The 21,581-nt window shown below is 44.3% G+C and overlaps 1 protein-coding gene across 2 annotated transcripts in view; it reads left to right on the forward strand.

The window, feature by feature from the left end:
* LOC124795149 (ribosomal protein S6 kinase delta-1) overlaps positions 1-21,581 on the forward strand; it is a 191,715-nt gene that overhangs the window by 136,570 nt on the left and 33,564 nt on the right. For both annotated transcript variants that reach the window (XM_047259032.1, XM_047259033.1), the window contains exons 10-11: positions 2,544-3,492; positions 20,393-20,574. In XM_047259032.1, the coding sequence (XP_047114988.1) occupies positions 2,544-3,492; positions 20,393-20,574 (1,131 nt within the window). The remainder of the gene's footprint in view (positions 1-2,543; positions 3,493-20,392; positions 20,575-21,581) is intronic.

Below are 21,581 nucleotides of genomic sequence, written 5' to 3' on the forward strand. Positions count from 1 at the left end.
TATTCATAAGATAACAAGAACAATACAAAGAGGAAATCAGTTGGATATTTCCAATACAATTTTCACATTGGCTGATGGATGGATAATAATATGACATTTATGTGTATGCAATAAAATCTCGGTTTTCAGCCATATCTGGCACAGTCTTTTGCTTATATAGGCAAGATTTCAACATTTGGCACCGATGAAAGAGGGCCAAATTGATTCCAGCACAGTAGGTGAGTTAGGATAGCTCATAGCAGCTCCAACCTGCTGCTGGGCTGAATGAAATCAAGTGGCGCAAGGGGCTGGCAGCACGTTTGAAAATTCCACTCCTGCTTCGCAATAATTGTCAAGCAAAGACTGATGCTTGACACTTGTAGGAAGGTGAGAGCAGCACTTTCAAACATGGTGACAGCCCCTTGCACCACTCTGTCCTGCAGCAAGCCAGAGCTGTTATGAGCTGCCCGACTCACCTTTCTACACGTGTTGTTTTGGACTCTATGATTAGTGCCAAATGCTGCAATCATGACTGTATAAGCAGAAAATCATACCAGGTCCAGTTGGTGGCCTTTACTCCTGTGATGATGGTGGAGATAGCTGTCAAATGCTTGGGTATTTTATTTGAATTGATGCAACTTGAAAACCAAGAAGATTTTATTCAGACATGCCACGAAAACCAAGGTGATTTTATTCAGACATGCCACCAGGAAAGACTTGGAGGACATTTATGTCTACAGTGCATTGCAAATTCTATTTTTAATTACTACTCTTAGATATTAGTGTAAATATTTTTTCCAGGGTCATATTCTTCAGAAATTTTATTGTAATAAAAAGATTGTTAATGAAATGTAAGGCTTGTAAGAAACACACTCTTTGCATAACTGTTGATCAAAAATGAAAAACTCTTCGTATTTCATTGCTGACTTTGAATTTAGGGATGCAGCTGCTCATATTTTATTGGCCTTCTCTCATAAGTACCTGCAACTACTACACATTGTGATAAAATATTTTGTAGTTTCTGTTATGCAAAGACAGAGATGAAAGAAGGGTTTAGTTTTGAGATTAAAGTTCAACCTACTGTATCTTGGCTTGTCTTAATTATTTTCTTCATTATTATTCTCCACTTGTCTTCAACTGAGCTAATCTTGACACTGTTACTAAGGCCAACAGTCACACTCACTGATAAGTATAATTTCATTTCATTCTGTTCTAAATGTTCGGTATTTGACTTGAATACGTATTTCTCTTTCTTACTGTATTGGATTTCAATGTGCTGTTATGATCTGAGCCTATATGCACTCTTTGATATGCTTTCTTTGATTTCTAAATTGTTGTCTCACCCTGAGATAGTCTTATTGGTATCTCCTGTGTCACATGGTCGTTTCTAAGTGAGCCTCTTTCTCTTGTGTTTTTGGAAGAGGGTGTTCACTACAACCTGTTGAAACCTACAGTAGAAGTTCAGAAACATCTCACCCTCTCCAGTCCTTTCTCCCAGCTCTGTATTCTCCAGTAACTAGCCATACACTTGCACCATGCTGGTTGGTTTTGGCTTGGTTTCAGTCCTCAGGAATAATTTGATCACTGTGTTACTCATGGTAATTATACCTCTATCCATTTCTATTTGTAGTGATGGCATTACATTTATCATCAGTCATTGAAGCTGTTGTTATTGTCCTATAGTCACACGGCCAGAAATATGTCATCTTTCATTCCACTTCACTGATCCCCGCTAAGTCTAATTTTAGACTGTTACTCTCTCATTTCAGATTCTTAAATTTCCCTGCAACGTTCAGACAGCTGACACTGTTGACTCCAGTTCATAGAATGTTAGCCTTACAGGGTGTTCATAAAGTCTGCGAACACTTTCAGTTATTTATTGCACAAGAACTAAACATTGTACAGATGTCGTACATATTGCGTTTTGAAGAGAAACTCTGAAAGCTTTAATTAAAAACATTCGATATGTGAACCATGAGTGACTCGGCAGACGTCAATACGGTAATCGAATTCTTGCCATACCTGTCCCAGCGTGGCATCGTTGACTGTGGCAGTCACTTCCCATATTCTCTCCCGGAGTTCTGTTACATCGCATGGTAGAGGCGGTACATACACCAGATCTTTAATGTGTGGCCAGACAGTGACGCTGTGGAAGACAATAAATGTAATAGCACTAATGCGGGTTTTATAATTTATTCTTTATGTGTACTTTTACAATATTTCTTGGTATGTATGCATAAAAATTATTTCCTTGTGTTTCACAAAGTAATGTGAAGGAACTTGAAACTTTTAGAAACACACAATCATAGTGTGGTCTGCCCATGTGTATGTCGTTCTTGTGAGACTGGTACTAAGTTTCTGACTGCCTAGACAGAATTCATTTATGATTACTTGTATATGTACTAGTTTTGATGAAAATAAATTGTTAGTAACATGTTGTTGTTGTTGCTGCCGCTGTTGTTGCTGCTGCTACTACTGCTAGTACTACTCCCACTTTTGCTACTACTCCTGCTACTGTTGCTGCTGATATAATTACTGCTAAAATAAATTGTCATATTTTCCAGTGGTGGAAGACTTTGGGACCATATCAGCTCTTATTTTGAATCACTACCCAATACTCCTATACACATTTCAACCAAAGGCAATGCTTATTATGGTAAAAATGTCACCCATAAAGGAAAACAAGACGGCTATGAGACAGAAATGTTGTCTTCACCTGAGGAAGTGAAGGAAGTTGAAGAAACTCCTAAAGGCAATGACACCTGTTCAGTATCAAGTCAGGATAATAGTTATCTGGATCTGATACGTGATTATGAGTCTGCATCAAAAACAGTATCTGTCCACTATAGAGATGATTCTTCTTTTGTTGGAAAGGATTTAAGGAACCTTGATGAATTGCTTGGTGGAACTGAAGCTAATATGACTGATGCCAATGGTAATTCCATCAAGTGTCCTGTTCCAAGTGTAAGTGTAAAAAATGGGCCAGAAAGACCATTTCCAAGCTATGGTGAAACAGGGGAGACTTACAGAGCTGTGGACATACAAGCTGCAAGTAAGCAATTGCATGACCAGCCATCTTCTAATTCAGATCCTGCAGTGGATGCATTCTCCTTTTCATGGAAGAATTTAGAGAGATTAGAGACTTATGATTTGCTAGAGAATGCTCAGAAATTGATCAGATCTGTGAATGAAACACTTCTTGAAAGTGAAGTCGAGCTAAGACACATTGACAGCCCAGTTTCAGATTCAAATGGCATTTATACATCACTCTGTGAGAAAAGGAGCACAAACTCAAATATACATGCAGAAAATGGGAATAATGAAGTAAAGAATACTAGCCAACCAAATGACACTGTTGACAGAGTTGTCTGCAGCAAGACAGACAAGAAAACATCAAAGAATGTGATTCGAGGGAAGTCTTCAGAACCAGCTGGTAGAACAAGAGAGACTCGGACCTCAACCAATAGACGACGGTCTGTTAATAGTCGATCAGAACGAAGATTTAGTACTGATGTAAGTATGTGTGGTGTTTATATATGTAACTGAGCTCTTGTAAAACTAACATAATCATTATCAAATACGTTTTTGGATTAAACATCTTTGTCTGTTACAAAACCAGGCAATTTAAAGCTGATCACACCATCCTCTTCATAGGAGGTGGTCATGCCATTCCTTTTTATTCTATTGGATATTTTCTGCTATTCTTATAACATGGAGCTCCTCTCATACCTCACTGTTCATCATATGATCTTCTAGTCAAACATCTTAGAAGTATCATTTTTGCCAATTCAGTTTTCTGCAATTGTCTGGTTGTTAAAGTCAGTTCTTCAGATCAGTCGTAGGGCAGTAAAGTTACAGTCATTGTATTATACAATTTGACAATCTTATGAAAAGGATAGTTGCTACTCACCGTATAGTAGAGATGCTGAGTCACAGAAAGGTGCAACAAAAAGACTGCCAGAAAATGAGTTTTCGGCCAGCAGGGCTTCCATCAAAAATAGACAAAACACACACACACACACACACACACACACACACACACACACACACACAAACACACACACACACGTTTATCTGTGGCTCAGCATCTCTGCTATATGGTGGGTAGCAACTATTCTTTTCATAATATTATTACATTCCAACCTGAATTTTCCATTGTTGTATAATACAATTTAAGTACTTTCTCCGGGTTTTGTGCAGAAGCAATCTTTTGATCATACTTAACATGTGCAAGTACCTTTGTAATTTCTTTTCAGGATTATTGTCATAAGTATGAGAGATATCATAGCCCAGATAGTTGACTTACAGCAGTAAAATTATAGTTGTAGTTATTCCAAGTGAAGACAAATGTCAGTTATAGTACACATTATTTGAGGAAAGACAACCTATCTTTCCTGGTCCATTTTTTTCCTGGTGTTTAATAATCATGTACACGATGGATATATCATTAGTCATACACATAACTGAAGTAAATCTTAAACTGCAAATTCCGTATGTGTCAATACACAAATTATTAAAACTGTGGAGCTGTACATGAACTGTGAGAATTCATTATGGCGTGAAGCTTTCACATACTGCAGTCTCAATATAAATGTCATACCATGAAACCAAAGTGGGCCTGGAGAATCTCACTTCACATCTAGTGCATGCTAAGTCCACAAAGCATTAACAGTGGTTTCTGGAAGGCTGTGATGAATAATTTGACAGCATGTCAAGCACGTGCACATGCACAGGCCAGGGAAACACCAGCACATGTCGTTTTGATTAATGCTAGCACATTCCTCAGCAAATGTGACTACTAATTATCCTGATGAAATAAGGCATGTGGAGTTACCTGAAATAGGACAAGACCTATGACTAAAACTTTCCTGCCTTATTCTCAATAAATAGAAGTTGAGATTGCAAATTGTATCCACTTGTGTGCCAAACAGTTTTTGTCCACTATGCTGCTCAACAATGTTGTCTCTGAGATTACTATCACAACACTAACTTACATGTGGCCCTCACTGTAGGAGGGGGTGAAATGGCATTTATGTGAACATTTAAGTTTGCTGCCCAGCATGCTGGGGTGGTGGTGTTGATGCTTCTTTTGTAGTCTGGGACATTTGTGGTTTTGGTATAATAAAATTTCGTGCTACATCATTTGTGTTAATAATTCCTTCTGCATCAAACAGTACCAAACTACAAATGTTGCTCCAGTTTGTAGCAACCACTGTGGTTGAAGCTGTGCAGGCAGTTACTGCTATGCAGATAAAGTGGCAGTCATCCAGCACTTTGCTCAAATTTTGGTTTGTATACTCTTGTTGCTGTATATAACTTTCTTCTATCCACTGCTTACATACACACACATCACTTATGAAATCAGGTCTTTAGTTGCTGAAATGTTACAGTATGAAACATCTATTTCCTAGAAATGATTATTCTGCACCATTCTAGGTAACTCATTTACTGTCATTGCACTCTTAAACATTAATCAGGTGTACTGGCATTAGGTACTATTTTTATTTTTTTTGTTTTGTGTTATGGCTCTTCTGATCATCACCACTCTCCTGTAGCCCAGAGTCAGTTTATTAATTTTGCAGTGAGTTTAATAATTTGGGTGGCTGATCACATTTTGACAGTACTTGGCATGGTGAGATAGTGACTCACTGCAGAGAAAGATAGCAACAGTAGAATGTGAATGAATAGTTTTCATAATGATCATCTTTTATTATTCTTCTTCTTTGTTGTAAGTTGTAGGCTCGTAATCCATTCTGGAAGGCAACTTTTTTATACTGGAATAGAAGATGCTTGGCTTAATTTTGTTAAATAATATGAACACTGGTGGACTTTCTGTTGTTGAATAGATATATTTTTAGTCATTTCACTTCACAATACAGTTCAACATCAACCAGCATGCTAACACTACAAACATAACTTTTACTCCATCTGTGCACTTCTAGCTCTTACTACTAACTGCCCAAAGGCAAAGATTTACCTCTAACAGCATGCAACAAAGAAAATACTATCGTATATTGATCTATTTGTGCTAAGCCATCTTTGAAACATACAATCAAAAATAAAGTACAAATAATTGTTTTATCACTGCTTATCTTACTAAGAAGTCCATAATAATCATCATAATTAGATTATGTGTTTATGTATGTTGACATTTATACATTTTCATAAAGTTGTAAGGTAGTGAATTTCTGGGTTCTGAGTCTTCAACTTGGGAATTGGTCATTTCAAATGATCTAATATCGATTAGTACTTTTATCTCACCATAACCAGTTTTATTACACTCTTCAGTGTTAGAGCTTTACATAACACTGATCTGTCTGGTCGTGTTACATAGGTCACTGTTGAACGTATGTTTATGGCATCTTACTGCAGTCTTAATCAAAGGATATCTTTTATCCAGAAAAAATCAAACAGTGGAAAATTCAGGATGGAATAGCAACAATTATGAAAAGAATAGACGGCTACTCAACATCTTCTCTATATGGTTAGTAGCAATCTATCCTTTTGATAACAATGTCATTATTTTATCCATAAAAGCTTGATCAGACAGATCTGCACTGTCAGTTTGTGAACTTCATGTAGGTTGCTGTTAAGGTGTCACAAGATTGCTAATTCTGCCATACCTTATACTCCAGCATGGAATTTGTTGTTGGTAATATTGACTCATTCAGAAGAAATGGCAACATTCATTCCATGACCATTTGATCGAAATGATTTGCACTTAGTAGCACTTACTTAAACCAGGTGCACGAGGTGTACATTGTTCAGCGGGTTTCATTTTCAGTAGGCTTCCAACAACACTGAAAAATCAAATGAAACTATTAGAGCACTCTGGATGGATTGTGACCCTATATCTAATGGTTAACTGGTTATGTTTGACTTACTGTCTTCCATTCTGGATTCATGATAGGTGTTTTGTGTTTTTAATTTTTGACTGGGTGTTCTAGCCCTTGATTGATCTTATACCGTATTAGATTGCCGCATGTTTCCTGATGATTACCTTAGTATATACACTCCTGGAAATTGAAATAAGAACACCGTGAATTCATTGTCCCAGGAATGGGAAACTTTATTGACACATTCCTGGGGTCAGATACATCACATGATCACACTGACAGAACCACAGGCACATAGACACAGGCAACAGAGCAAGCACAATGTCGGCACTAGTACAGTGTATATCCACCTTTCGCAGCAATGCAGGCTGCTATTCTCCCATGGAGACGATCGTAGAGATGCTGGATGTAGTCCTGTGGAACGGCTTGCCATGCCATTTCCACCTGGCGCCTCAGTTGGACCAGCGTTCGTGCTGGACGTGCAGACCGCGTGAGACGACGCTTCATCCAGTCCCAAACATGCTCAATGGGGGACAGATCCGGAGATCTTGCTGGCCAGGGTAGTTGACTTACACCTTCTAGAGCACGTTGGGTGGCACGGGATACATGCGGACGTGCATTGTCCTGTTGGAACAGCAAGTTCCCTTGCCGGTCTAGGAATGGTAGAACGATGGGTTCGATGACGGTTTGGATGTACCGTGCACTATTCAGTGTCCCCTCGACGATCACCAGTGGTGTACGGCCAGTGTAGGAGATCGCTCCCCACACCATGATGCCGGGTGTTGGCCCTGTGTGCCTCGGTCGTATGCACTCCTGATTGTGGCGCTCACCTGCACGGCGCCAAACACGCATACGACCATCATTGGCACCAAGGCAGAAGCGACTCTCATCGCTGAAGACGACACGTCTCCATTCATCCCTCCATTCACGCCTGTCGCGACACCACTGGAGGCGGGCTGCACGATGTTGGGGCGTGAGCGGAAGACGGCCTAACTGTGTGCGGGACCGTAGCCCAGCTTCATGGAGACGGTTGCAAATGGTCCTCGCCGATACCCCAGGAGCAACAGTGTCCCTAATTTGCTGGGAAGTGGCGGTGCGGTCCCCTACGGCACTGCGTAGGATCCTACGGTCTTGGCGTGCATCCGTGCGTCGCTGCGGTCCGGTCCCAGGTCGACGGGCACGTGCACCTTCCGCCGACCACTGGCGACAACATCGATGTACTGTGGAGACCTCACGCCCCACGTGTTGAGCAATTCGGCGGTACGTCCACCCAGCCTCCCGCATGCCCACTATACGCCCTCGCTCAAAGTCCGTCAGCTGCACATACGGTTCACGTCCACGCTGTCGCGGCATGCTACCAGTGTTAAAGACTGCGATGGAGCTCCGTATGCCACGGCAAACTGGCTGACACTGACGGCGGCGGTGCACAAATGCTGCGCAGCTAGCGCCATTCGACGGCCAACACCGCGGTTCCTGGTGTGTCCGCTGTGCCGTGCGTGTGATCATTGCTTGTACAGCCCTCTCGCAGTGTCCGGAGCAAGTATGGTGGGTCTGACACACCGGTGTCAATGTGTTCTTTTTTCCATTTCCAGGAGTGTATATACCATGTGGAATGTTTCCATATATATATGCTTGAGGGACTGTGGACTCATACTTTCTTCTTAAAAGATGATTCACTAATTGTCATTTATTGATAGACAAGGAATATTTGGTCCCATCCACATTGCCCTTTAATGTCATGATTTAACATGCAAGTAATTTGCTTGTTTCTCACTGTTGATTGTAACTTTAATTTGACTACGAGTGGTTGTAGCAAACACGTTTTCTAATTTAACAGGTCTAACCTGTGGCCTTTAGGCTACAGAACCAGTTATTAAATAAATTATTTATAAGAGCAGCTAAGTTGTTATTGTTCAAGATATTGAAGAAGATGGCTTGTTAGATTGGGAAGAACAGGCAAAGTAAATGGGGGAGAAGGAGTTGAGGTTCTGGAGGAATGTGGATAGGGTGCGCTCACCATTAGTCCGGATCATGGAGATGACCTGTGAATAGGTTGGTGTAGGGTGATGGCATGTGAGTGCCCATTGCTGTACCACAGAATTTTCTGTAGATGATGCGTTCAAAGGAGAAGTAATTGTGGAGAAAATATAATTCATCATTGTGAGCAGGGAAGACATTGTAGTTTGGAGTCAACAAGGGATTGGAAAAGGTAGTGTCCCATAGTATCAAGGCATGGGCACTGGGGATATTGGTATAGGAGGGCGTGGCATCCACAGTGACAAGTAGGGCAGCTGTTAATAAAGGAACAGGATCTGTGGAGAATTGATGGAGGAAATGGTTGGTGTCTTTTTATACTAGAAGGTAGGTTACAGGTAATAGGCTGAAAGTACTGGTCCACGAGAGCAGGAGAGCAGAGATTCTCTCTGTGGCAGTACAGTATCTGGCTGTAAAATGACATCCTTAGTGGTTGAGTTTATGGGCTTAGGAAGCTTGTAGAAGGTAGGTGTGTGTGTGTGTGTGTGTGTGTGTGTGTGTGAGAGAGAGAGAGAGAGAGAGAGAGAGAGAGAGATTCAGGGGAGAGGTTCTGGGATGCACCCAAGAATTTAAGGAGGGCTGGAGAGCCTGTTGGACTTCTGGAATGGTGTAATTGTGGCAGGATCTGACAGCTGGCTTAGTTCCTCCAGCAGATGATCCCACCAGTTACTAACGAAGTGGTGAGGCTTTGTCAGCAGGTAGAATTATAACATCGGGATTAGGTTTTAGGTTGTGATGTATGGTCCTTTTTCTGGATGAAAGGTTAGCTTGACATCCACAATGATTTATATTTGTTCAAATTCCATCTGTCCATAGTCCTCAGCAACCTAGTTATGCAAAACCACGTAAATCAGGCCTAGATCTCCTTGCGACACTTCCTCTGTATCCATATTCTTGGACTGTAACTGTCCACTACCTCCACAAAAGCCTGCAGGAACGCTCCCTAGCATCTCCTCATAGCCCACAAACATTGCCTCACAGATCTTCATTTACCACATCCTCAAAAACTCCTCAACCATACAGAATCCAGAACCTAAACAGATCGGAAACAACACATGAACCCCTGCGGGTTCGGGGTTAAGAATAGGCCTGCGGTATTCTTGCCTGTGGTAAGAGGCGACTAAAAGGAGTCTCAAACGTTTCGGCCCTTATGTGATGGTCCCATGTCGGGTTTGACCTCCATATCCCAAAATAATTCCGAAGAGCGAGCTGATTGGGGAAGGGCGCCTTATTTGGTGCATTGTGTCCATCGTGCGTTGAGACCTTTCGCCAGCTTATTCGTTGTTGCATTGCAGTCCTGCCCGCTCTCCATCTCTTGGGCATGGATACGTTCCTGCATGCACTTTCCGCCATGCAATGTGCAGTGCTGCTTTATGCACTGACGATGACCATGGACTACTGGATGGTAGCCAGTCTGTTGTGGTGGGACGCCATGTACCCTGTTGATTGTAGCTCCCTGACAACACAGGGATCGCTCTACTGATGCCTGCGCTGTTAACTCCCCGCGTATGCCAAGGAGTAGATGCCCATCTCCCTGGGGCATCAGGACTCCCAGCAATGGCCATCCTGTCAGGTGGCCCTTGTTGTGGCTGGGCGGCACCCGTGGGGAGGGCCGTTGGTCGGAGTAGGTGGCATCAGGGTGGATGACACGCAATGAAGTGTGGCACATCTTCTCTTGCTGGTGGCCAACCGCCAGCAATCTCTAAGCATTCGAGGGCTCACTTTAAAGCTAACATGTATGACCCCAAATCGTTCCCCTCCCTGGCCACAACATGGGAGGAACGAAAGGCTATGAATGACAGCGAAACGTATTCACCCCGGTATCTCGTCTGTACCAGATCTGATGGGGAATCCTTTGTGTCTGTGAAGCCTCAGTTCTTTGTAGAGCATTTAGAGGACAAGTTTGGGGAGGTGGAGGGCTTGTCCAAAATGCAGTCTGGGACAGTCTTGATAAAAACAGCATTCTCTGCCCAGTCACGAGCATAGCTCGCTTGTAAGAAGCTGGGGGTTGTTTCAGTTTCTATCATGCCCCATAAAAGCTTAAATATGGCCCAGGTCATTATTTTCCACAGTGCTCTTCTTTTACAGTCCGATGACGAGCTGCGCGCCAATTTAGAGCGACGAGGTGTCCATTTCGTCTGGCGCATCCTCCGGGGTTCGAGGGATCATCAAGTTGCCACCGGAGCCTTCTTCTTGGCCTTCGAGGGTGATACATTATCTGAGATGGTCAAGGTGATGGTCTACCGCTGTGATGTCAAGCCATATATCCCTCCCCTATGCGGTGCTTCAAGTGTTGGAAGTTCAGCCAATGTCTTCCCACTGTACTTCCAGCCTCATATGTCGCGATTGTGGTTGTCCATCCCATCCTGAAACTCCATGTGCCCCGCCTCCCATCTGTGTTAATTGCAAAGAGCACCATCCCCCTTGCTCGCCGGACTGTAAGATTCTACAGAAGGAAAGGAAAATAATGGAATACACGACCCTGGACTGACTGACCTACACTGAGGCTAAGCGGAAATTTGAACGGCTTCATCCCGTGTGCATGACATCATCTTATGCCACCACTGTCACTCCTGTTACAGTTCCATCAGCTGCACCACTTACAGTCAGCTCTCAGATACTGAAGGACCACACCTGCCCCCTTGATGATGGGGGGCACTTCCCTCCCTGTTGCTCCCGCACCACCGACCTCGGGAGCAGCACCCCCTCAACCACCTGGGACACCAGTCCCCACTTCTAGGCCAGAGAAGCATAAGTCTTGTTCGGCTTCTATTTCTAGGAAGGGATCCCTTGAGTCACTCCCTTCCCAGGTTCCTACCAGCGGCACAGCAGACACCCGCCGGTGGCTGAAGAAGCCACAGGTCGCTGGTCGTCGAGCTTCGTGATCCTCTTCAGTCCCGGAGACTGAATCGAAGAAGCCCTCCCAGCAAGGGCAACCAAAGGAACAGCATGAGACAGTGAAATTGAAGACCCCTAAGACCAAGAAACCTGCGGTGGCACCCACTCCATCGCTACCTACAAACTCTGCGTCTGAGGATGAGGTGGAGATTCTTGCGTCTGCTGAGGACCTTGATCTCGCCAGTCCCTCGGACATGATGGATGTCGCTCCCGTCGGTACTCAGTCTGTGGCAGCAGGTGACCCAGCAGCGTAATTTGCCTCCTCGGTCCCTTCACGCCTTTCTCGGCTATGGACAATATTATCCTCCTGTGGAACTGCAGCGATTTTTTCCACCATCTTGCTGAGCTCCGACAACTTCTCAGCCTTCACCCTTTCCTCTGCATTGCTCTCCAGGAAACTCGGTTTCCAGCAACGTGGGCCCCCGCCCTCCATGGCTATCAGGATTATTATAAGAACCAGGCAGCTTATGAGAGGGTATCTGGTGGCATCTGCATCTACGTCCTTCACTCCCTTTACAGTGAGTCTGTCCCTCTACAAACACCTTTAGAGGCTATCGCTGTTCGGGTGTGGATGCCTCAGGCTGTTCCTGTCTGCAGCCTGTACCTTCCACCAGATGGAGATATCCCGCAGCATGTCCTGGTTGCACTGATAGCCCAATTGCCGCCTCCTTTTCTGTTACTGGGCGACTTCAATGCCCATAACCCTCGGCAACAGGCCGAGGCAGGTTTGTTGAGCAAGTGTTGGCACAGCTCAACATTTCTCTTTTAAATAATGGTGCCTTCACACATTTCAGAGTGGTGCATGGCACGTACTCAGCCATTGACCTTTCAAACTGCAGCCCTAGCCTATTACCATTTGTCCAATGGAGTGTGCATGACGACTTGTGTGGTAGTGACCACTTTCTGATCTTTCTGTCACTGCTGCAGAGACACTCTTCTGGGCACCCCTGCAGATGGGCTACGAATAAGGCTGACGGGACTTGTTCGCCTCCATTGTCACTATTGAGCCTCTTTCCAATGACGCTATTGATGTGGTGGTTCACTCGGTCACCACCGGCACCTTTACTGCCGCAGACTCTGCCATTCCCTGTTTTCTGGGTCCCCTTGGCGGAGGACGGTGCTTTGGTGGTCGCCCGAGATCACTGAGCCGATTAAAGATCGCTGGCGAGCACTTCAGCGTCACAAGCGGCATCCCTCATTGAAACAGCTCATTACCTTTAAACGGCTCCGTGCGCGAACCCGCCGCCTCATTCGCCATCGCAAGCAGGAGTGATGGGACTGATACGTGTCCACCATTGGCCTCTGTACCTCTCCATTGCAGGTTTGGGCCAAGATTCGGTGCCTCTATGGCTATTGGACCACTGTCAGTGAACCTGCACTTTCACTGAATGGAGAAGTCTGTACTGACTCCGACACAATTGTAAACTGCTTAGCAGGGCATTTTGCTCAGAATTCCACTTCTGTGAATTACCCACTGGCCCTCCTCTCCCTGAAAGAGCGGTTGGAACGTCGGGGCCTTTCATTTCACACGCGCCACCCTGATTTGTACAATGTTCCGTTACGTGAGTAGGAATTCCAAAGTGCCCCAGCTGCTTGCCCTCATACGGCTCCCGGGCCAGATCGCATCCACTATCAGATGCTCAAACACCTATCAGTGGACTGCCAGCAATGCCTCCTAGACCTTTACAACTGTATCTGGGTTGCGGGTGAGTTCCCGTCGCAATGGCGGGAAAGCATCGTAATCCCCGTTTTGAAACCTGGCAAGAGCCCACTGGAGGTGGACAGCTACCGCCCCATTAGCCTCACCAAAGTTCTTTGCAAGTTGCTAGAACGATGGTGAGCCGGTGGTTGAGTTGGCTACTTGAGTCTTGGGGCCTTCTGGCTCCGTCTCAGGGTGGGTTTTGTAAAGGCTGCTTTGCTGCCAGTAATCTGGTGTGCCTGGAGTCTGCTACCCATACAGCCTTTGCTCGCCGTCAGCACCTGGTTGCCGTCTTTTTTGACATGCAGAAGGCATACAATATGACATGGCGACATCACATCCTCTCCACACTTCATGGTTGGGGTCTTCGGGGTTCACTCCCGATTTTCAAACAAAATTTTCCGTCGCTTTGTTCCTTCCGCATGCAAGTTGCGACCTCACATAGTTCCTCCCGAGTTCAGGAGAATGGGGTCTCCACAAGGATCTGTCTTAACTGTCTGCCTCTTTTTAATTGCAATTAATGGGCTTGCTGTGGCAGTGGGAACGTCTGTCTCAGCTTCCTTGTATGCTGACGACTTCTGCCTATACTATAGCTCCACTGGTTTTGCAGCTGCTGAACGGCAGCTGCAGGGCACTATCTGCAAGGCGCATCTTGGGCTGTAGAGCATGGCTTCCAGTTTTCGGCTGCCAAGACCTGCGTTATGCAATTCTGCTGGCGGCACACTGTACACCCTGAGCCACGGCTTTATCTTGATGGCGAACCTCTTGCTGTGGTGGAGACGCATCGGTTTTTGAGATTGGTTTTCGATACCCAGCTGACTTGGCTGCTGCATATTCGGCAGCTTAAACAGACATGCTGGTGGCATCTTAATGCCCTCTGCTGCCTGAGCAACACCGCTTGGAGGGGGGGGGGGGGGGGGGCAGATCGCTCTACATTGTTGCGGCTCTACAAAGCCCTAGTTCAGTCGCGACTTGACTATGAGAGTGTAGTGTATGGTTCATCAGCGCCCTAAGCATTGAAGCTGCTTGATCCTGTGCACCACTGCGGGGTCCGTCTAGCGACGGGTGCTTTTCAAACAAGTCCAGTGGCCAGTCTACTAGTGGAGGCTGGAGTCCCTCCATTGCACATCAGGCACAGCCATCTGCTCGCCCACTATGCAGCGCATGTCCATAGCTCTCCTCAGCATCCGAATTACCGTCTTTTGTTCCCAAGCACTGTGGTTGATCTCCCGGAATGGCAGCCTCAATCGGGTAACGGTCGCTGTCCGTGTCCATTTCGCACTGTTGGAACTTGAGTCCTCTCGTTTCCAGCATGCTGTGCAGGTCCATACACATACGCCTCCATGGTGTATGCCTTGGCCGAAACTACAGCTGGACATATCGCATTCTCATAAGGACTCTGTTCCTCTTTAGGCACTCTGCGGTCACTTCTTCTCGATCCTTGATGACTCCCAGGGTTCTGAAGTCGTCTATACTGACGGCTCGCTGGTTGATGGTCGCATAGGCTTTGCCTATGCTCACTTGGCCCATATCGAACAGTGTTCCTTGCCGGATGGATGCAGTGTCTTCACTGCTGAGCTGGTAGCCATCTCCCGTGCCCTAGAGCACCTTCGTTCCTGTCCTGGCGTGTCCTACATATTATGCAGTGATTCGCTGAGTGGTTTACAGGCCATTGATCAGTGCTAACCACGTCATCCTCTGGTAGCTTTTATCCAGGAGTCAGTTTATGCCCTCAAACGATCTGGTCGATCAGTAGTCTTTTTATGGGCCCCGGGACATGTCAGAATCCCGGGAAATGAGCTCGTTGACAGACTGGCCAAACAGGCCACTCATACGCTGCTTCTGGAGATTGGAATACCAGAACCTGACCTCCGATCGGCGTTATGCCACAAAGTTCTTCGGATTTAGGATGGTGAATGCCGCGGCTTGGCTATGCCCAATAAACTCCGCGCCATCAAGGAGAGCACAAGTAATTGGAAGTCTTCTTTGTGGGCTTCTCGCAGGGACTCTGTGGTCCTCTGCCGCCTTCGCATTGGCCACACTTGGCTGACGCATGGCTATCTTCTCCGGCGTGAGGCCCCACCTTGTTGTCGCAGTGGTATACATTCGACAGTGGCCCACCTTTTGGTGGACTGTCCATATCTCACCGCTCTAAGAGTGAATTTTAATCTCCCTGACTCCCTTCCTTCGATTTTAGGAGCCGATGCCTCCACGGCTAACTTGGTTTTAAATTTTCTATGTGACGCTGGTTTTTATTCTTCAATTTAAGTTTTAGTTCCTGTCCGTTGTCTCTCTGTACTCTCTACCCTAATATTTTCAGGTTAGAGATTTTAATGTGTTGCAGAGTGGCTGGCCTTTTTTTCTCCTCGTGATCAGCCAGCCCAGGACATCTGCTGTACTGTTTTAAACTCTTCTTCCTGTTTCTTGTCTGTCTGTGCTTTTCTTGTCGTCAGTTGTCTCTAGTGTGTTCTGCTTTGTGTGTTTTCCATTTTATCCCATGGACTTAGTTTGATGGAACAAGGGACCAATGACCATGTAGTTGGTCCCTTTAAACATCAAACCAACCAACCAACCAACCAACCAACCAACTCATGAACCTGTCCTCCAAGAGCCTCAGTCCCACAGAATTATTGTTCCTTTCTGAAGGCTTTAGCTTTTTCCCCACTCCCAAATTTAGTCATGCTCTCTTTTTTTTAAAGACATTCTCTCCCTCTGCTGGTCCCTACAGTTGAAACACGTTTTGCAACCAGCCCTGCTAACCCGACTCAATCCAAACAGATTCACTCCTCCATCTAACTGTGATCCACCACTTACTACCCCCAAATCACCCACTGTTAACTTTAAGGAATTTCCCAACCTCAAACCTTGACTCACCATGATCCGCCAAATCTCTCAATGTGGAAACCAACCTCAAATCTACAGAAAGAATCATACTCCACCACTTAAAAACTGAATTAAATTAGAATTATATTAATACCTTCAGTTGCTGACAGGCATTGATATATATCAACAGGGACAGGTGAAAATGTGTGCCCCGACCGGGACTCGAACCTGGCAGACGCTCTATCCATTTGAGCCACCGAGGGCACAGAGGATAGTGTGACTGCAGGGACTATCTCGTGCATGGCTCCCGCGAGACCCACATTCTCACCTTGCATGTCCACACACTACATTCGTAGTGTCCCACCCCAACACACTCATTACTCGTGGAAGACACTCTTACTGAGACCCGTAAGAGTTTGGGGAATATGTGTGCATCTGCATAGTTGAAGGAGGTCATGGCCGGTATTGCCAGAACTATATAGTTATATGGATATGGTGTCTGTTCTTTCAAACATGTTCGAAAGAACAGACACCATATCCATATAAATACTTAAAAACTGATCCTGATACTATAATCCCACCGGCTGACAAAGCCTCTGTCGCTATCACGAACTGCGAGGGGCTGTCTGATATGTCCATTTTCTGCCCTGCAACAGTGACCTCATTCCAGAAATCCATCAGGGTACCCACCACCTCCTCACATGAGGTCCATCCCTTAACCTCTCCTCTGAGTCTCGCTCTCACCTTACCTTCAGCACTTACCATACTCTTACCTACTACATGCTTCCTGAAGTCCGTAAACTCAACCACAAATGATGCCCCACTGTTACCAGTTACTGTGCCCCCACAGAGGGAATCTCTGCTCTTGTGGACTAACACTTTCAGCCTATTACCCATAACTTTCCTCCTTTATAAAAAGACACCAACCACATCCTCCACTGACTCTTCACAGTTCCTGTTCCTTTTCCAACGGGTGGCCTGTTAGTCTCTGTAGATGCCATCTTCCCTTTATACTAATAGCCCCAATGTCCATGGCTTCGCAGAGTGAGATGATGCAGTGATCAGCAAACTGGAATCAAATTTGGGAGGACAACAGTTCAAATCCGTGCCCGGCCATCTTGATTTAGATTTTCCATGATTTTCCTAAATCACTTCAGGCAAATGCCAGGATGGTTCCTTTAAAAGGGTACGGCCAGTTTTTGTCCCCATCCTTCCCTAATCCGATGGGACTGGTGATCTCACTGTCTGGACCCCTACCCCAAATCAGCCAACCAAACCCATTGCCTTGCTGCTATTGAACACTACCATTCCCAATGTTACAGCAATGGGCATACCCATGGCACCATCCTGTGGCAACCTATTTGTGGGTCGTGGAGAGGAATCTATTCTAACCATGCAGAATCCTAAACCCCTCAAGTGTTTCACATTTATTAACAACATTTTCAGTATATGGACCGAGGGTGAGGACACATTATACACATTCCTCCAGAATGTCAGCACCTCTTCCCCCATTTGCTTCACCTGGCCTTCCTCAACACGAGAAGTCACCTTCTTTGATGCTGACCTCTATCTCAAGGATGGTTACGTCAGTACGTCTGTCCTCATCAAACCTACCAAAGTCCAGTGATACCTCCACTTTGACAGCTGCTGCCCATTCTGTACCAACAAGTCTCTTCCATACAGCCTAATGACCCATGGTTGTCACGTCTGTAGCTACAAGCAGTCTTTCTCCAAATATGTCAAGGGTCTCACTGAGGCCTTCATAGACTGAAATTACCCTCCCAAATTTATCCAGAAACAAATCTTCCACGCCTTGTCTTTCCAGTCACCTACCACATCTCATGTACCCAATGTCTAGCCATAAAGGAGCACTCATCTCATGACTCGGCACCATTTGGAAATGGTTTGACTGTGTTACATTCTCTACCAGGGTTTCAACTACCTCTTGTCATGCCCTGAAATGAGGATTATCCTACCCACTATCCTCCCGAGACCTCTCCCACAGTGATATTCGACCACCCACCGAACCTACACAATATCCTTGTTCAACCCTGTTCCACTGCTGCAACCAACCACTTGCTTCATGACTCATATCCCTGCAATCAACCTAGATGCAAGACCTGTGCCATACATTCTTGCACTACTACAGACACCTGACCTGTAACAGGGGTCTCCTATCCCATCAAAGGCAGGGCCACCTGTGAAAGCAGCTATGTGTTCTACAAACTAAGCTGCAACCACTGTGTTGCTTTCAATGTGGGTATGACAACCTATAAGCTGTCTGCCGACATGAATGGCCAATGGCAAACTTTCGCCACAAAACAGTTGGACCACCCATTTGCTGGACATACTGCTGAACATGGTGTGCTTCACTTCAATGACTGCTTCACAGCCTGTGCCATCTGGATCATTACTACCAACTCCAGATTGCACTGATGGGAACTCTCCCTACAATATATCCTTCATTCCTGTAACCCTCTGGCCTCAACTTTCAGTATATCCTGGTGTGTGTGTGTGTGTGTGTGTGTGTGTGTGTGTGTGTGTGTGTGTGTGCACAAGAGAGAGAGAGAGAGAGAGAGAGAGAGTTGTCATTATTTCTGTTTTCCATCTTTGGATAGTTGCTTTAAAGTTTGTGGAGGTATGTTCCATCTATGTGGCTAATTGAAGACAGTTTGTTTATTGCCATACAAGTTTTGCTTCTTTTATTTGTGAAGCATCATCAGTGGCCTGTAGTATATATTTCTATTTATACATATGATAAACATATTATGTAGTAGTTACAGTATTTTGCTGTGTTACATTTTGTCATATTTTTCTCTTGTTTTTTAGGTTAGAATCAACTTTTGCAGCACAAATTTTGTGACAAAGATATTAAGGTTCACTCGGAAGCACAAAACAGTAACACTCATGACAAGACTAAAAGAAAGAAATGGTACGCTGTTACGTACAAAAGCAAAGCAACACACAGGATATCAAATATATATTAAAGAAACATGGATTACACCTAGCTTACAGAACAAGAAGCACACTCCAGTCACATTTACAAAAACAAACAAACCAGATAAATACCAAGGAGCAGGAATATACCAGCTACAGTGCCAAGAATGTAAATTTGTGTATCTGGGGATGACAAGCAGGAACTTCAAAACTAGATATAAAGAACATATAAGAAGTTGGAAATATGAAAATAGCCATTATACCTTTGCCAAACACCTGATAAAACATGGACATGAACCATACAACATGGTAAGTGACATGACATTTATCAGAGTAAATAATCACAGCAGAAAGCTCCTGACATAGCAAGAAAACTTTCACATATAAAGAGCCATTGCAATGGAAAAGAAGGTTTTCAATGACCAAATCCATATAAGCAATAACTTTCTGATCATGCTAGCCAAAACAATAACAAATAAATATCCGAAATGTAGCCAGAATAAATAATTAATGAATCTTCTCTCTCTCTCTCTCTCACACACACACACACACACACACACACACACACACACACACACACAACACAAACAAAAGATGACAGATAAACATATAACAACAGTCGGCAACAGTACAAACTGAAAACAAACATACGTTGACCACAAAATGGAAAAGTGCAAGTGATGTATGCAATGTGTTGAATGAAATGTGGGTGAAAGAACGCCGGCAATTAGCCAACTGGAGCGTGGAAACTAACGTATATATCTGCAGGATTACCCGCGTGAGCTAACAGCGCTGAAAATCGCAACACTAAACGATAATTTCACATCATGAAATTTGTGCTACAAAAGTTGATTCTGACCTAAAAAAACAAGAGAAAAGCATGACAAAATGTAACATAGCAACCTACTGTAACTACCACATAATATGTGTACTATATGTATAAAAAGAAACGTGCTACAGACCACTGAAGGAGCTCCACAAATAAAAGAAGTGAAACCCGTGTGCCAATAAACAAACTACCTTTTCATATTCAGTACACTGTATGAAATGCTTAAAATTTGAGATATGATGTCTCTTGTCACTGTTGAGTAATTCATAAGCAGGACACCACGAAAATGATAATGTTACAAATGTCTATATGTGGTATATAATTTCAGTAATATATTTACTGTCTATTTTTCCACAGGATATGTGTGAAGGGCGTGCAAGGACCATGTCTGGTAGTCTGGATCGAGGTCATCAATGGTCGAGATTTCTTTCAATGAATGATTGTCATAGACCACTGCTGCCAGAAGCTACAGTTCGTGAGTGGGCTGCGCAGTTAGTTCTTTGCTTGGAATCATTGCACCAGTGGGGAATTATCTGCAGGTAAATATCTTCTTTATTCTTTGCAATTCTGGTCTGCGTACTCTTACTTTGCATTAGGTGTTTGCTCACAGCATTCATGTGTCACTTTTGGTTAAGAGGGGCTCCTGTATGAATTCTCTTACTGTTTGTTTTTGGAGTTTCTCAAGGAAAAAGGCATAAATTGAAAAGATAATAATATGGACAATTATGAAGGGAAAGCATCATATAAACAACAAGGTGGAAAGCATAGACAGCAAAAGAAGGTCCGACACAATATTAGGAGGTATCCCATGACTTCTGTCACCTCATTCTACAGCAACACTGAAATTGTGTGTGGAGATGGTGTACCGAGAAGGTCTGGATAGTAGAAATTAAAACTTACCGTAGCATCACTAATCACATTCTCGATAGGCAGGCACCCCAGGTGAGACTGTCGAATTAATTCAATGGAGCTACTCTGGGCAGGCAATGTGTGTATGTGCAGCACTTGTATCCTACCACCAAATTGTGTAGCACTTTGAGGAAGGACACAATGCCATGGGAATTTCATGAATAGGTTACTGCTATAAGCAACAAGGTGGAAAACATAGACTGCTACTCACCACATACAGGAGGCATTGAGTTGCAGGCAGGCACATCAAAGATGGCTACTAAAAATATTTCAGTTTTCAGACGAAGTCCTTTTTCACAAGTGAAGAACTCTCACACATTCACATAAGCTCAACAAATATCATGTAAAGTTATATGTTCCATCATCCCTTGTTCCCAGGATAAATCTATTTGACATTGTTTGTGTGTGTATGACAGAGTGATGATAAATTATGAAATCATTGCTTCTTATATTTTATTTTCAATTCACCTTCATAACTAGTGTTTCAAAATGACACCTCCAGTTTCCACATGAAGAAACCTCAGGTGATATTGCTGGTCCACTAAAAGAACTGCTATGACGAATTGTCTAGGACAGGTCCGACTGCTGTATCATACTGCTGGTTTTGAGGGGTGTGCAGGGGCTTCTAAATGCTGAC

The sequence above is a fragment of the Schistocerca piceifrons genome, chromosome 4 (assembly GCF_021461385.2).
Source record: "Schistocerca piceifrons isolate TAMUIC-IGC-003096 chromosome 4, iqSchPice1.1, whole genome shotgun sequence".
In the NCBI taxonomy this organism is placed as follows: domain Eukaryota; kingdom Metazoa; phylum Arthropoda; class Insecta; order Orthoptera; family Acrididae; genus Schistocerca; species Schistocerca piceifrons.